Source organism: Pelmatolapia mariae, linkage group LG9, assembly GCF_036321145.2.
Source record: "Pelmatolapia mariae isolate MD_Pm_ZW linkage group LG9, Pm_UMD_F_2, whole genome shotgun sequence".
NCBI lineage: Eukaryota > Metazoa > Chordata > Actinopteri > Cichliformes > Cichlidae > Pelmatolapia > Pelmatolapia mariae.
The window spans coordinates 15426210-15443344 of NC_086235.1; the positions used below are offsets into that span (position 1 = coordinate 15426210).

The window sequence follows — 17135 nt, forward strand, 5'->3', positions numbered from 1 at the left end:
TGTTTAACACTGAGTATCAGCACCTGTTTGATCAAATGAATGAAAATTCACCATGTTCAAAGTTGCAGCTGATTATTTGCTATAAGCTTCAACTTGTCCAACTTGCAGTAAATTAACAGAGGAGTGACCGAAAGTTTTCCTGCTAAAGAACGACTCATGGATTTGTGAATCTGCTCTCGATGCTGTTACAGTTATGCACCTCCCTCCTTCACCCATATCACATTTTTAAACAGAAGCAGTTATGTGGTGAACACATGATGACACTAATGTCATTAAAGAACACTTAGAGGAGTCACTCATACAGGCCTCGAGGCTGGTCGACCAGTCTGATCAGTTGCAAAGGTTGCAGCACCAAGGTTGCAAAGGTTGCTTTGGTCGCTCAGACTGCATGGACTCGTCTGCAAACACTTGCCAACTACTTACTTAAGCAGTAATGAACCTGCAAAAAAAGTGCTGCAAAGTGGAAATTTACACTGGTCACCGTTAAAGTAAACGTTGGGCTTTTACCACAGTGACAAAAATGCTTCAAAAGGTGCAACTTTTACTTCTGCTAGCAACCAAAGCAACTGCAAGTACGTTTTCAGTCCAGGACTCTGTGTTTGCAACCCAGCAGCAACCTCCAGCAATCAGGAAAATACACATTTCTCCCACCCGGGCGGTTTCTAGTTCTGTGTCACTGGGTTCATATATCAAAGTGTCAAACTCATTTTACACTGTGGCCACATATCCAGCCCAGTCTGATCTCAAGAGGACCAGACCAATCAAAATGATTGTGTAATAACACATAATACAAAAACAAAAATGATCTGCAAGTTGTTTTCCTTCCTTTTAGTGTAAGTGAGCTATAAACCATCCAGTTATAAAATGTGTAGTTAATGACGAGCACCCTGAGATATTTTAAGAAAAGGAAGTGCACTTTCAACAACGCCTCTGAGTAGTTGTAGTAAATGTAAAACACCCGTCAACACGCCTCTTTGTGATTACACTTTAACAAATGAATGCATAATTATAAAAATTACACAGGCAGCTTATTATCCAGAGTTTTTCCTGCAATTAAAAGACATTTACTTTGAAATCACAGAAAATGTGCCATCAACTGTCAAAACAGGAACCTTCCTGTTATCTAATGTCATACTAACCATAAAAGTTTCTGTCATTTAATGGTTTATATATTACTTAGTAAATTTTAGTGTAGTACTGCAGGCCACGCGTCTGAAAATGCAGTTAAAAGTCTGAATTTTTTGCCCTCCTTCTTTGCAATTCTCACATTTTCCGACTGGACTCTTTGCCGGGCTGTTTCCAGCCCCCAGGCGCTAAATTTGACACCCCTGTTAAATCTATATTTAAAATGTAATAATTCATAGATTGGTTAACTGACTGCAAATTACTCTGCAGCCACTTTTATAATCCATTCGTGTTTTTGGCACACAACTTTCTTAGTTGCAGCATTTCGTTTTGGAGTAAACTGACTCAGCATTTTACTGGCAAACGGCCAAAAAAGGGCAAAAAGGGGGAAAAAAAAAAGTCTGCATACTCAAATCTATCAGATTGCTCCTTTAATTCAGCTCTCACATCACTGCACAGAAACAGAGCCTGAATTAAAGGACCAGTCTCACCAATTATGTGGACACTGTTGCAGATACTTTTGGACATATCACAGAACAAATACCAGAAAATAATACTAAATATTAAAAAAAAGATTGTGGAGGCTACAACTGCCCATTGAATTCTTTATAAACTTTGTAAGAATTTTGCCTTAGTCCTGATATTTAGAGATGACTACAGCTCAGAGCTCAAAAACAGAAATACATTAAATTTAAAAGAAAAGTAACAGATTCTCACAAAAAAGAGGCCAGAAAATTATTGACATTTAAGCATGCTACTAATTTGTGAAGTAATTCTCTTTGGGCTGACTAATCAGTGGGTCTAATTGAACAAGCAGTTCCAGTTTGTCCTCTTCGTAAAACATCTGCAAATACATGGATGTCAACGATATTTTTAAGTGTGCAATAATAAAACCAGATGTGGATTTGAATGTTTGTGCAGATCCTGCACAGGAGCAGAAATCTGGCTACAGTTTTTCTGTGAAACTCCTCCTGCCACCCAGACCCGCTCAAATGGACTCTGTGGACTATAATCTGATCAACAAATATGTCACTGTGTGAGATTTATGCTGCTGGGATGGTGCCAAACAGCATTGGGCAATACCACCTCGGCCTGGCTCACACATTGCATAACACGGTGGTTCCAGCATGGTCAGAGAGGACAGCTCAATTGATTTACCGCCCGATCGGGGAGCAGATCCTTTGCTGTGCGCAGAAACGCGCTCACTCACACGTATCACACCGACCAACCTGCTCTTTCCGTTTCTGCCAGCGGCCGCAGGGGCTCTCCTCCAGGATCTCGCTCTCATCCTCGCTCTCCTCCTCCTTTCCCTCCGATCCTGACTTCCTCTCCGGGACGGACATCGTCATTTTAGCGCCGTATATTTCCAGATTTCCACTCCAACACTTCTCCGCGTTCCCTCGCTCCTTCACTATCGCCTCTGTGTGTTTTTGTTGTTGTTGTGGGGTAGAGGCGAGCCGCTTGTGTGCGCAGTAAGAACCCCCTCCCACAGCCAGCCAACGTCTCTCTCTCTCTCTCTCTCTCTCAACCCCCTTGGCGCTCAAAACATCTTGCAGAAACAAACCGGTGTATCTTAAAGGAAAAACTCGGCAATCCTCAGACAGTTAAAAGGAATCCCACACCGTCCTTAGATAAAAAACACAAGTGCATGCATTGCGCGTCTGGCCGGACTAAATGGGGTGGAAAATATATCCCCAGACTTCATGCGCCCTGTAGGCTGCATGTAAAAGAGGTTGCGAAATGCTCTCCTGCCAATCTGTCCATTTACAATCAAGCGAAGGTCGATCGGCGAAGCCAAAGAATTCCCTCTGAGCCCAGCGCACTCATTTCCCACCGCAGACGTCGTCTGCTTTATGGAGGAGACTCAGTTTTGTCGACCATCTCCCACACGCGTCATTGTCGGCGTTGCAGGATCTGAAGCTGTGGGCTCCTGCCAGGCACGGTGCGCAGACGGATGGAGCAAAATACCGTAAAGTGGCCGCTATGCGCGCACTATATATTCATGTATGCATGGAAACCGAGAGCCGGGTGGAAAGCAAACTTCTAGAATCGATATGCACGAAAGTATATCGAGTCTATGATATTTCAGCCAGTTTGGAGACTGTCGCACTGAGAGGCCCGAGTGAGGTGCATGTGACATGCATGTGCAGGTGGGCTATTATCGCGTTTCAGCTCCATATTTTAACGCTGGACTCTTTCTTAAATGGGTTTCCCCTGACAAAGGAGGCTTAAACAGCAGGTGGGCGGGGTTGTGTGCTCGAGCTGACTATGACATCAGACAGACACAAGAGTAGAAAAAACTAACAGAAACTGAGGGTTTAGAGCAGTATGAAGCCTAAGCTTTTAGCACAGAGCTTTGGTACATACGCTGCCTTCATTATTTGAAACTTCTGCAAGATTTAAAATGAGCTTCCAACACGGCAGCTTTTTGTACAGGATATAAATAGAGCAAAGCAGGAGAGGTCCCTTTCAGCATCACTTAATGGTAATGTTGCATTAGGTCATAATACGGCATGTTTGAAACATGGCATTAAGGTGGCACAGTGGAGCAGTGGCTAGCACCGTTGGGTACAAGAAAGAGGATCATAGGTTCAAACTGGCAAAAGCCTTTGACAGCTGGGACTGGAGAAACCGTTAACAAAATTATTGGATGGAAGCAACAGTAGCTTCTGACATTGTGAGAATACTGCTGATTGCCCAACACTGAATGTGTCCAGGGCTGGCAAAAAAACCCACAAACTGAAATGTGAGATTCACAGATAAAAGGAACCAAAATACAAACCTTTCATTATAAGCCTGGTTTGAAAAATCCCCCCCAAAAAATCCAAGAGTCGAAAAACAAAAGACAACAGAATAAAAAAAAGGACAAACGCACAGTCTGACCAAGATCTCAAGAGAGAACGAACATTAAAACAGGAAGTAACTGACTAAACACTGAGACAAGATGTTAATACTCAACTTAGAGATACACAAGGATGGCTGCAATCAAATAAAACACACACGCACACACAAAATAAAAAAAATAAAAATAAAAATCAATCAACTCTTAAGCTGATAAACTGATGATTATAATCCTTAAACAGAACTCAAACTTTCAGAAAGGCAATGAAACTGGAAAATCCCCAAAATATCCCAAAAGCCCCACAGACATGAAACTATGGCAGCAACGCAACCACAATAATTTCTCAGAAAGATGTAAATACAAAGTATTTGACTAATGTAAGTCAGGGCAGAGTTATTATTCTACATCATGTAATGTTTTTATAACTTAATGCAACACATTCACAAGGTTGTTTTGTAGCTTTGCTGTGATTGGGGCCAGTCTTACATTTATAAGTGCTTAATTTGTAATGATTGAAACATCATTAAATCGACCCCCAGCTGTATTTTATAGCAGGGGAATCTGTTGTTCACAATCAACCATGCATAATTAAGTCTGATAAATTAAATGCCAGTGCATTTAAATCTACATTATCAAATTCTTTGTAAACATTTATATGCTGAAATTATCGATGGCAGTGACACGCATGAGCTCCCCCAGAATGATCTCAGAGATACAGAAAGAAAAGATTTTGTCTGCTGGTGATTGTTTTGCTTCGCTTTTGTTGTCACCCTACATTTTTGTAGCTGTTTTCCAAGTAACAGATGTTCTGCTCAGTGGGTCTGTCCAATGACCCATCCACGCAGCTTCCTTCTGATTGGTTGAAAGCCCAGCAGGGTCAGCGAGACTCACTGTGGAAATATTTGAAACATGTTTTTATCCTGTGGCTTCAGTTCAATCCAACAAACACGTTGTTTGTGTGATATGTTGCTTTGTTTTGCCAAGTCCCATTGCAGTTTGAATTTATATCTCTTCTTCATGCAGGTTTTGTTTTTGTTTTTTTAACAGCATAAACCTAAACCAGCAACCAAAACTAAATTTGGACTCAGCCTCAGACAAATGAAACAAAACCAGAAACCACAGCACCTCCCGCAGCTTGTTGTGCTTTTATTTCCTAATTTTAAAAAAAGAGAATGAAGCTTTTGATCTATAAGAAGGAAAGTTTCTGTTTAAAGAATCGGCAAAGTTACAGACTTTGAACATTTCTCTATTAAATTACAGCCTGAGGCTGAGGTGCTGTTTTCTTCTTATTTGTAATCAAGCAAGGCCTGAATGTTGGGAGTGGACTGTAGTTTTATATGACAGAAATTAGAAAGCAGAAGGTGATCTTGGCTAAGCTACAATTAAACCCTCCCACTGGGAGGACGGTGTAGTACAGCAGAGACCACAGAGGGACAGAACCAGCAGGATGATGCATGCAAGACTACAAGACTATTTAGAAACAATGATAATAAATATCAGACTTTCAAATAGAAGAGAAATATGTGAACATTGCATCTGAGGAAAATTACAGGAAACTGGAGAAGAAAATCATTATTTACAGTAATGGGATGATTTTTAAAAAAATAAATAAATAAACACAAGTGCTCAAGATCCTGCTCAAGATGATCAAAATCCTTAGCAGTGCATCACAGCTTTAACCCCATAACATTCCAATTCCTGGGTAATCTTTGGTCATGCATATCCAGTGAGGAGGCTTGTTCCAGCTATAGATGGTCAAAGACGGTCTCAAGAGTTGATTGTTCTTTTGTTTACTCTGTGCACAAACGGCTCACATTCAGAGAAAGATTTGTTAAAAGAAATTGCATCATATTAGTGTGCACGCATAGAAACTGTAGGAGACGATGGTTATTTGATTATTTCCACCTTATCTTTTTTAGGATCAAAGAACAGAAAGAAAAGGAAAAGTAGGAGATTTTGAATTTATGGGTAGTTTTTTTCTGCACTGTCGGCATAAACCTCTGAACTCTGGCATGTCCCACTTCAACAGCCAACACAAAGTTTATGCATCGCATCCCACACAAGTAGATAAAGGTCAACATTAAAAGATCTATAAAACTTTCTTTGTTGATCCTTTAAATATATTTAGCCCACTGATCAACCAATCCCCACCTGCAGGGGCTAAACCATAACAATATCATGGCTTTCCCTGTTAAAGACGTTGTCTGGATGGAAGCATATGAACTATGTATAAACTGAGTCAGATGGTCCGTTTCCTCTCTAGTCCAGAAAAGCATGTGTCCACGTCTTCCAAAACTGATTTCAAATTGTGAACGATCTGACCATCGAACTCTTTTACACTTTCTCTGATCCATTATAAACTTTGGCCCAGAGAAGACGGCAGTGTCATGCTTTCTACGTTTTTCCCAGTAGTCCCAGCTTCTGTGGTCTTGAATCATTTTTGCTTAAGTTCTTTTTCCGCATTGCTTTTTTCCAGTGTTTCCTAGTTTAGTTATTCATGATTCTAGTTCTTAATCTCTTGACTTAATTAATTCCCTCTTGTGTCCTGTTCATTTTAGTCCCGTGTCTGCGTGGGTCCTTCCTAGCGTCCCCTGTTGTAGTCTGTCATGGCTCAGTGTTTGTTTACCTTTTGTCTGTGTCAAGTTCATGAGTCTTAGTGTCTGTGTTTATGCTTCCTGTTTTACTTTGATGGTCTCATTGCCTCATGCATTATGTTCTGTTTTGTGTATCTTGCCTCATTAGTTAGAATCAGTTCTGCTGTGTATCTCCACTTCTCCTGATCACCTTCTTATTGTCTTATTGTCAGCGTCTCCTCTTGTTCATTGTTAGAACGTCAGTCATCTTCAGTATTCCTGTTTCGTAGTGTAGGTTTCTGTTAATCAAAGATTTTCACTTCCCGTTTTGGTTTTTACTCTTCAGCCTAAATAAACTGCTCACCCTCCTGATATTCTGAGTTTGGCTCTTCCTCTTCACGACATGTTTTTCAAACACAGTATTTCTGGAGCATGTTCACACATGGTTTCTACTTTATATGAAAGAGCTTTAACTTACATTGAACTGGATTCTCAAACAGTGATTTCGTTAAGTGTTCCTGAGCCCATGCTTTGATTTCCATGACAGATTCATGCTTGTTTTTAATGTTTTTGCTGCTCGAGGGCCTGAAGATCTCGGGCATGCATTACTGATTTTTCATCTTGTGTCTTTGCACACAGATTTCTCCAGATTCTCAGAATCTTTTGATAATATACACTGTAGATGATGAGATCTTTAAAGGTTTCACTATCGTATGCTGAGGAACATATTTCTGTAATTGTTCTACTATTTATAAAGATGTAGTGTTTTCAGATTAATGAATCGTTGCCTCTCTAAGATGACCCTTTTAAACCATCATGTTACTAATCTGTTTCCAATTAACAGCTCCTTATTTGAGTACCACCTATTTTTCTAGCTTTTCATTGCCCCTGTTTCAAATTTTGAAATGTTTTGCTGTCATCAAATTCAAAATCAAATTTTTATCTGATGAAACAATAAAATGTCTCAGTTTAGACATTTGATATGTTTTGTATATTCTATTGTAAATGCAGGTTTATGACATTTGCAAATCATTGTATTCTGTTTTTATTACGCAGCATCCAAACTTTTTTACAATTAGGGCTGCATTTCTACAGTTGTATGCAACGCCAGTTCTTTTAAGCTATGAATTCATTAATTTTAAATGACATCCATGTCCTTTTAACACCATTGACAGTATGAAAACTCACACAATAGGAAATGCCAAACACACAGCAGGACGAATTGAAGCTGACAGCACTTCTCTTTCAAATTAAAATCACCACATCCCTCAAAACTAAACCTGTAACAGTGCTGCTGTGCAGTTTTTCTTCCTTTGAGCCAAATCCAGAAAGAATACGGTAATCAGTCTGTGTTTCTATGTATGGAGCTGAGCTGCTTATTACCTCATGGGAACAATTTTTAGTATAAACCTAGTTCGCCATCTAGTGGTCCTGATTTGAATCACAGAGACACTGTCTCTGCAGGAGTTAAATTTTCACAGTTAAGTCTGTATCACTTCTTAGTGTTTGCATTTAATGAGGAAAATAAATATCAAATGTTTGCTTCATTGCCTGCATACTCATGTTTTTGGACGGGATCAGTCCTGTAGATTCGCATCACCACTTACCAGTTCATGTGTAATCACAGATTTGTGGAATATAATCACCCTCTTTCTCTATTTTTAGCTGCCGAGCCTGTGAGTGAGCCCCCGTTCCGCCAGTCCCTCTCACTCTTAAAGAGATTTACTCTTGGCACACGGAGCAGCGTAGAGCAGACAATGGAGATGTCTAGACCAACCACATCTAGGACACAAAATGGTCTTTCATAAATGGCAGCAGTAACAAGGGCAGGAGCAGCGCCAGCATGAATGCGGCAATATTTAAACAGCTCGCCTTGTTTACCAAGTGTGAAAATCTGTTCTAAATATATCCTCGCTGCAAAGGGCCTTCATATGCACTCTTCATTCTTAAGTTTCTCAGGGTTTTTATTTCTTCTCTGTTCCTCTGTATATTCAGGAATAAAGTGAGTTTATTCCTTGTCTCCCTGTCCTACATCTTGAGGCCTACTTTTGACTGGTTCTGCACTTTTCTAAAGTCTGGAAAGGCTTATTATTATAGTTATGAGGAGGTAATCACTGTTTAATGCCATACTCATCAGGGAAAGTTACCCAAAAAAAGCTACAAGGTTTGCATTTTGTTGAAAATAAAATATGATAAGGGCAACATGGTGGGCAGGAGTTTATTCTATCACCTGACAGCAATAAGGTCCTTTTTATGTGGCGTTTGCATGTTCTCTTAACATCTGCATGGGTTTTCAGTACAGAGACAAGCGTGGGGTTAGGTTAACTGGTGATTCTAAACTGCCTGTAGGTGTGAATGTGACCATGAACGCTTGGTTGTCTCTATGTGATAGCCCTGAGACCGATTACCACAGAGCTAACAAATAAAAACAGGGTGACACTTTACCCACCAACGCAAGACGAATGACTGAAAAGATAAGACTTTCATGAGAAGAAAAATGGAAGAATGGGACTGTGTTTATGTATCAATGACAGGGTGAGGACAGAAATACTGATGTCACCGAAAAATGTAAAGACAAAGCAATCCAGACTATTCGAGGCTGATGGTATTTTTGTTGGTTTGGTTAGTTACCCTTCTTTCTTTTGTGCATATCTAATTTTTCAAAAGTAACAAAAAAAAGGTTAAACAATCATTAAAAATGAAAGAAAAAATGTAATTATTCGCAGAAACGACCAAACCCTGTAACACCAAGTATATGTTTGATATTTAATGTATGAGTTTTTGAGACCTCTGCACCGTCAGTGTGATTTTTATTCCTGGAAAAACTTGATGTATAAAATAAGATACATGCAGTGCTAGTGTGAGCAATAAATTGCACAAAAAATGACAGACGTAGCAAAAACTTTGCTCAGTGTTCTGCCAGTTATTTCAGGTTCAGGCTTGGGTCAAAACTGATAAATAGTTTTGCTTGCTATGAATTTGATGCTTGGAACATTTTGCTAAAAGCTTGGGGCCAACAGAATGTAATGCTAACAAAACAATGGAAGATCTCAATTAGTATTAACTGGGAAATAAAAAGAGCATCACAGAAAGGCAGAGCCTTTCAGAAGTAAGGACAGGGAGGGGTACATCACTCTGTGAAAGACTGTGTGGGCAAAGAGTTCAGCAATTTAAAAAGAATGTTTCTGTTTCTCAAAGTAAAATTTATGAAGAAATTTATTGTCTATTGTCATAATCGGGGTGTGACTGTGGCTTTCTGAGATTTGAGGTTCTTTGTTTGGTGCCCACAGACTTGTTTATTTAACTTCATGTTTTCTTAAGTGTTTTTGTTATAATTTAGTCTGGTTGTTGGTGATTCTTGTCTTATCCTCTTGCATCAGTTCCTCCGTGTTTAGTTTAGTCCTGTGTCTGCATGTCCCTGTTTAGTTATTGTTCCTCACTTCCTGTTTTATTTTGGTAGTCATTTGTCTTCTGTGTTTTTTATCCTTTCCTGTCTCATTGTCTTTGTCCACTTCTCCTTAGTATCTGTGTGAGTACTGTATAAATAATTCTGTCTTCCCCTCACTCTTTGTCTCAGTGTCTGTAAACATACACTTGTGTGTATGTTGTTCAAGATTGTTACTGGAGTCCTTGCGTTTCTGGACTTTGTATTTCTGGACTTGTGGTGTGCAATTGATAAGTTAAACAAGTTAATGAGGAGTTGAAGATTCCAGAAGAGGTGCAGGAGACAAAACTATTTGGCAAAATTGTGGCTTGCAAATTAAAATAGTCTAATCAGATTGATTAAAATTGTAGGTGAATAGGTGGAGGTCTGTCAGTGGTGAAAAGAGGTTTAAATGTAACAGGTTCTAAATGCATTTTTTCTACCACAGCTTGATTATTCAGTTCAATTCTATTTACTTTTATTTATATCTGTGCCATTTGCGTCGAGGAGTCAACAAAGTAAAAAGTTGAGTGCACACTGTCCTGCCGCGTTGGTGTTTATTATAGAAGATCATCTTTAAGATAAAGTGTAGAATTTCTTAGACACACAGACTAGAGAGAGACCAGAGAACGCGACCACAACCAGAAACCAGGGAAGGAAAAACTCCCAACAGAGCCAGGCTCAGAGAGGGGCAGCCATCTGCCATGACTGGTGATTTCTGATGTTTCTATGTGGGTGTTTTTTATGTGTAATGTCTTTGCTTGTATTGGTAAATAGACTGTAGTCAACAGGATTTATCAAAGGGTCGTTTATAAAATAAAAAAATTAAATTTCTGCCAGTATCTTCATGACTCTTTGTTTTTGTACCTTCTTCACAATCAATCCAGACTTTTGTGGCCATTTAAAATATCTAAATATTGTTATATTTGCTGCAATTTCCATATTCGATATTGGTCAGATCCCTTTGAAAGAAGACATTTTTAATGTCAGTGACACTTTCTAACTGTTTAAATAAAGGAAACATGAAAATTACTTTGAGAAAAACTGATTGCAGCTTCTACTTTGTGACAGGAATGTTGTTTGTGGCTTAAGATGACTTGATATCATTCATGAGGAATGCATTTGAAACACACTACCAGTCAAAAGTTTGGACACACCTTCTCATTTAATGTTTTTTCTTCATTTTCATCACTATTTACATTGTAAATTCTCACTGAAGGCATTAAATCTATAAATGAATGCATAAAAGTGAAAACATAAAAGTGTGACATAACTCAAACATGTTTTAGATTTTTGATTTTTCCAGCCACACATTGCTTTGATTACTGCTTTGCACACTTGCCATTCTTTTGATGAGCCTTATGAGGTCGTCACCTGAAATGGTTTTTCAACAGGAGCTCCCAGAGATGCTGAACACTTGTTGGCCCTTTTGCGTTCACTCTGCGGTCCATCTCATCCCAAACCATCTCGACTGGGTTTAGGTCAGGTGACTGTGGAGGCTAGGCCATCTGGCACAGCACTCCATCATTCTCCATCTTGGTCAAATAGTCCTTAGCCTGGAGGTGTGTTTGGGGTCATTGTCCTGTTGAAAACATAAATGATGGCCCAACTGAATGCAAACCGGATAAGATGGAATGTCGTGACATGATGCTGTGGTAGCCATGCTGGTTCAATGTGCCTTCAGTTTTGAATAAATCCCCAACAGTGTCACCATCATCACACCTCCTCCTCCATGCTTCACAGTGTAAACCATGTATGTGGAGAGCATCCATCCACCTTTTCTGCATCACAAAAAGACACAGCAGGTGAAACCACAGATCTCAAATTTGGACTCATCAGACAAATCTCTTCTGCTTGTTGCTTTTCCTTAGTTGTGGTTTCTTAGCAGCTATTTGACCATAAAGGCCTGATTCACACAGTCTCCTCTGAACAGTTCATGTAGAGATGTGTCTGCCACTGGAACTCTGTGTGGCATTTATCTGGGCTCTAACCTGAGGTGCTGTTAACTTGCGATTTCTGAGGCTGGTGACTCGAGTGAATTTACCCTCAGCAACAGAGGTGACTCTTGGTCATCCTTTCCTGGGCGGTCCTCATGTGAGCCGGTTTTGTCGTAACGCTTGATGGTTTTTACGACTGCACTTGGGATAAACTCAAAGTTTCAGCAATTTTCCAGACTGACTGACCTTCAGTTCATTTCTCTTTACTTCGCTGATTGGTTCTTGCCATAATATGGACTGTTAGCTGTGCACCAACCTGACTTCTGCACAACACAACTGATGGTCCCAACCCCATTAAGAAGGAAAGAAATTCTACAAATGAACCCTGACAAGGCACACCTGAGAAGTGAAAACCATTTCAGGTGACCATATAAATAAACATGAAGACAGAACTAAACCTACACTAAACATGAGGCGCACAGGAACAAAACCCAAGAACTAGAAATCACAAAACAAAGAGGAACTAGAGCTAGAATACAAAACCATAAACCAAAAGACTAGTAATGATAAACCATGATGAAATCAAACATTAATAATAACACAGAACACAAAACACTGGGTCACAGACCTAGGACCGTGACAAGAAGAAATTAAAAATGTTACAAGTAGCTCAAAATAAACCTGCTTTGCGATGCTCTTACAGAACTAATTTAATTAAATGCATGTGGGCTGGCTAACTGTTAGGAGATCATCCTATGCTCTGTAAATTTTAAGCAGAGCTGAGACCAAATGTATTATATTGCCTTTTACTCAACATACTACTTATCAAACATGATCTGTAACAGAAAGATTTACAGTGCCAAAGGTTAAAACAAGTAATATTCAGAAAATGGTGATTTACACAGCTGAATAGTTTAACTATTTATAAAACAGTTTTATTTCAACCAGAAAAGGCTGAAATTAAAACTGTTCGAATAATAAAGCTGGTGGGTTTATGCGTTGTGTATTGGTGAAAACCTGGGTGCAAAGGCAGAGCAAATGAAAAGTTTAGGATGTTTATTGCTAAAGCAACACAGGAAAGCTCTGAAGGGTGGAGTGACAAGGGGGGTAACCGATGTCCAGATGGCTACTAAGACTCTTTTTCCCCTAACTTTGCTCCCAGACACCTTTATCTGACCTCTCTGTCGTGCACAGGTGCCTTCCTTCACATCAGTGGGCGTCACATGTGGTGCAATGATCTGGTGTCTTGAATAGATCACTGGTAATGAGCCGACTGGAACCAAGTGCGTAATCAACAGTGACTCACAGGTGTGACACCAAAGGAGCGGGAAGCCAGGTGAGCTCCACCCCTGAAAGATACAAGGACACACACACACATACAGAGGGAGATGGAGAGAAACGGGTGCATCGACCAGGAGATCGTGACGGTATGTAGATGGGACGTGTAGTAACCTGGAGAGTAAGTAATGTTTGTTAGAATGATTGTTGTGTGATGTAATGCAGATTCTTCATATTTCTTTCCCTGTGAAACGCTGAGCTTTCTGTGTGAGAACAATCTGTTGGTTTGAAGTTCATGTGTTGCAGTTGCTGGATTGAATGTGTGAGGACTGCAGGAAGAAAAGCTAAGCCTGATGTTAATGGGTATCTAGATTTAGATAAATAAATAAAACATTCATAATAAAAAGTGCCCTAAATCACTACTGAATGGCTTTGATCTCCAGGCCCTCAGGCAGCAGTGCATCAAAGCAGTGAGTCTAAATCATCTTAAGACTCCACAGCTCATCACTGCATCCACAAATGCAAATTCAATCTTGTAATATAAAGAATAAAACTTCTTTAACATGTACTGACGTGCTCTGGCAAGTCACAGTCTGGTAACAAACCTGCTGGTCCTCAAAATTTCAAAGTGCAGTTTGAACGATGCCATCTGTGATTAGTGCAGATGGAGTGTTTAAAGTCCTACAAGTCTTTGACTTAGCTCTTCTTTTGTGCTCTGGTTTTTTATACTTTCTGATAGCAGCATGTCTTTGTTTCAGTCTGGTTTATGAAACCCTGGTTGTTCCTGCCTCCCTTTCTGTTTCCTCGGTCATGTCTTGTTTAGTTCTGTCAAGTTCACACGTCTTAGTCTTGTTTATTTAGTGTTTGTTTAGTTTTGTGTCCTCTTGTCTTGTTGGATTCTGTTCACCTGTGTCTTTTCCCCAGCTGTTTCCTCTCTCCCTAATTGCCTTGTGTGTATTTAATTCCTCAGTTACTGTCTGCTTGTTGTCTTGTCCGTCCTCGCAGGATGTTTTGTTTGACGATGCGTAGATTTTGGATTCTTTGTTTGGCTGTTTCTTTTGAAAATCTGGATTAATTTGTTCTCAGTTTAAGTTAGTAAAGCTGCTTTTCAGTTTATCCCCGTGCACCCGCACACACATGTACACACATCGGCATTATGAAAATATTGGACGAGAACACCGTACCAAAGCTCTACCTCCTCCCTGTACCCTGCAAAAATCATACCCTTGAATCGCTTTTTAAACTGACTCATGCTTGGACATTGCTTCATTTCTTTACTTAATCTGTTCCACAGCTTCACTCCACTCACAGAGATGCAAAAACTTTTTAGTGTTGTACGGATAAAAGGATGTTTTAAATGTAATTCCCCCTTTCAAATTGTATCCCCGTTCCCTTTTAGACAACAAATTTAGAATATTGTCAGGAAGCAGGATGTTTATTGCTTTATACATAATTTGTGCTGTAAGGAAAAAAAAAAACAGATCTGTGAATTTTAGTATTTTTGATTTTAAGAATAGTGGACTTGTATGATCTCTGTAACCAGTTTTTGAATTATCCTTATCGCCCTTTTTTGTAATATAAAGATTGATGATAGCAAACATTTGTAAGCATTGCCCCAAACCTCTGCACAGTAATGCAAATATGGTGAAATTGGTAAACAGTAGAGAACGTGGAGTGATTTGTGGTCCAGAATGTGTTTTACTTTACTCAAAATTGAAATACTTCTTGAAATTTTGTTATGTATCTGATTTATATGCGACTTCCAGCTTAATTTATCATCTATTATCACACCAAGAAACTTGTGTTCAACAACTCTTTCAATTTCCAGACCATCTATATGAATATGCACTTGTGCGTTTCTTAGGGAATTCCCAAATAAGACTATTTTAGTTTTACTTAGTTTATTCCTGTCAAACCATTTTTTAAATTTTGCACATTTCTGATTTAATTGTATCCAGCAGCTCCTTTAGATTCCCCCCAGAACAAAAAATATTTGTCGTCTGCAAATAATACAAATTTAAATTTATCAGCTGCCTTACATTTATATAAATAATAAATTTTGAAATGCAAAAATATGAAACAACAGGCCCCAAACTGGCAAAGCTGAATAATAATCAAGAATGGATCTCTTCAGTTTTGAAACGCTTCCCAGGAGAAGTCGCAATATATCCATAATGTCCTTAAATATCCTGCCTATGAACGCAGCTCAGGATTACATGTTTATTTCTTAGTGCAGCTCAGTTTGTGTGTTTCTGTGTATTGTAGAAAACTATAATATTGTTGTTACTGTTTAGAAATTGCAGGTTATAAAACAGTATGAATGTGTTTTGAAACATGGCGGTGCAGCGTTTATCACTGGCAACTCACAGAAAGAAGTTCCTGGGTTTGAATCTGCCCGCCGGCTGGAGCCTTTCTGTGTGCAGTTGGCCTGTTCTCCCTGTACCTGCGTGTTTTCTCTTCAGATACCCCAGACTGTGTGTCTCGGTGTTACTCCTGCGATAGACTGCTAACCTGTCCAGGGTGCACTTTACCGTTCACCTCCTGGCACCTGCATAGGCTCCAGTCTCACCACAACTCTGGATTGGATAAGTGATTAGGGGGGGAAAAAAAGGAGGTTTTCAAATGTAGTAATTTTCTTTTTATGTGAAAATTTTCACATGAACATAAACTACAGAAGCATTAGAGCGACACCTTGTGGTCTCTCTTTGCAGCTGCAAATAATAATCCTTTGATTTGAATCATATTCCTCCTCTGCACCATAAACACTCAGACTCTTGGACTCTGACCACGAGTGACATCCTAGTGGATTCATGAACTGTCAGTGTAGATGCTTGTCAGACACCTCATGTGTGCTAGTTTTTAGTGTGATAAAGAAGCAACAGACAAGACTTCAACACAGGAAAGAAGCAGCATTTGTTTCGCAATGACTGTGGTGCACAAGTGGTTTCAGCATCCGCACTTTAATCAGTTAGTGCTATAACGTATATGGAATTAACAAAAAACCATGACAACCAGAGACTGTCGATACCTTTATGCTTATATGTTTTGGATGGATTAGAGGACAGTGTTTTATTGCCTATGGAACATCTTAACATACATTTTATTGCTGTTTCTGTTTTTTTAAACACCATTTTTGTCCTTTTCAGCATTTCCAACAACACTGCAGGTCCTCTTGTTAGAAATCAGTCTGCTCCACTGAGTGAGAGACACGGTTGTTTAAAAGTTTTTGACTCTGTGTTTATTTTCTCATAATTAAATCTGAACTTCTTCTCTTTAACACCCCGAAGAGATGGAACATATTTAATAAAAACACATATTTTATCACCATACATGACAGTTTACATGCAATGATGGTTTCATATATGACTTCAGAAGCATCACTTTGTGCCTCTGGACCATGTGGAGCCCACCAAAATGACATTTTTTCTCTTCTCCCAGCTTTTTGAATTTCATGTGTATCATATTTTGCTACATGTGGCATTTTTTCAGTTGCTTAAAAATGTGTTGTACAATTTCTATGTTTTGTTTTACGAGGAAAAAAGTCACTGATGATGTAGAAGTATCAAATATGATGCACTTGGCTTTACGGGGTTAAAGTCTTGTTAAAGAAAGGGATTATGCAAAACATTGGGAAACCTGTCCCTGTTACAGATCTGGCATTTAAATGTTTTTCTTCTTTTATTGTTCCTCTTTTTTCAGCTGCTCACTCACCACAGGAAATCATCTGCCTCTGCTTCACCATGTGAATGCTATCATCCTCTGTAACACCAACCCTCTGCATGACCTTTTATCCTGTATATCCCCTATCCACATGCCCAAACCATCTCAGTCTTGGCTCTCAAACTTTCTCTACAAACCGCTCATCCTGACCTGTCCCTCTGATGCACTCTGGCAATTACAAAATACATGTTATTAAACTAGCTGGGATAGGCTCTAGCGCCTTCTGTGACCCTGAA

At 39.4% G+C, this 17135-nt stretch overlaps 1 protein-coding gene across 2 annotated transcripts in view; it reads right to left on the reverse strand.

Moving 5' to 3' along the window:
• Positions 1-3061, reverse strand: part of nrbp2b (nuclear receptor binding protein 2b) — a 44420-nt gene extending 41359 nt beyond the window's left edge. The window contains exon 1 of one of the 2 annotated variants that reach the window (XM_063483383.1): positions 2355-3061. In XM_063483383.1, the coding sequence (XP_063339453.1) occupies positions 2355-2474 (120 nt within the window). In that variant the 5' untranslated portion in view covers positions 2475-3061. The remainder of the gene's footprint in view (positions 1-2354) is intronic. The other variant, XM_063483381.1, reaches the window with a different exon arrangement.
• Between the last annotated feature and the right edge of the window lie 14074 nt (positions 3062-17135).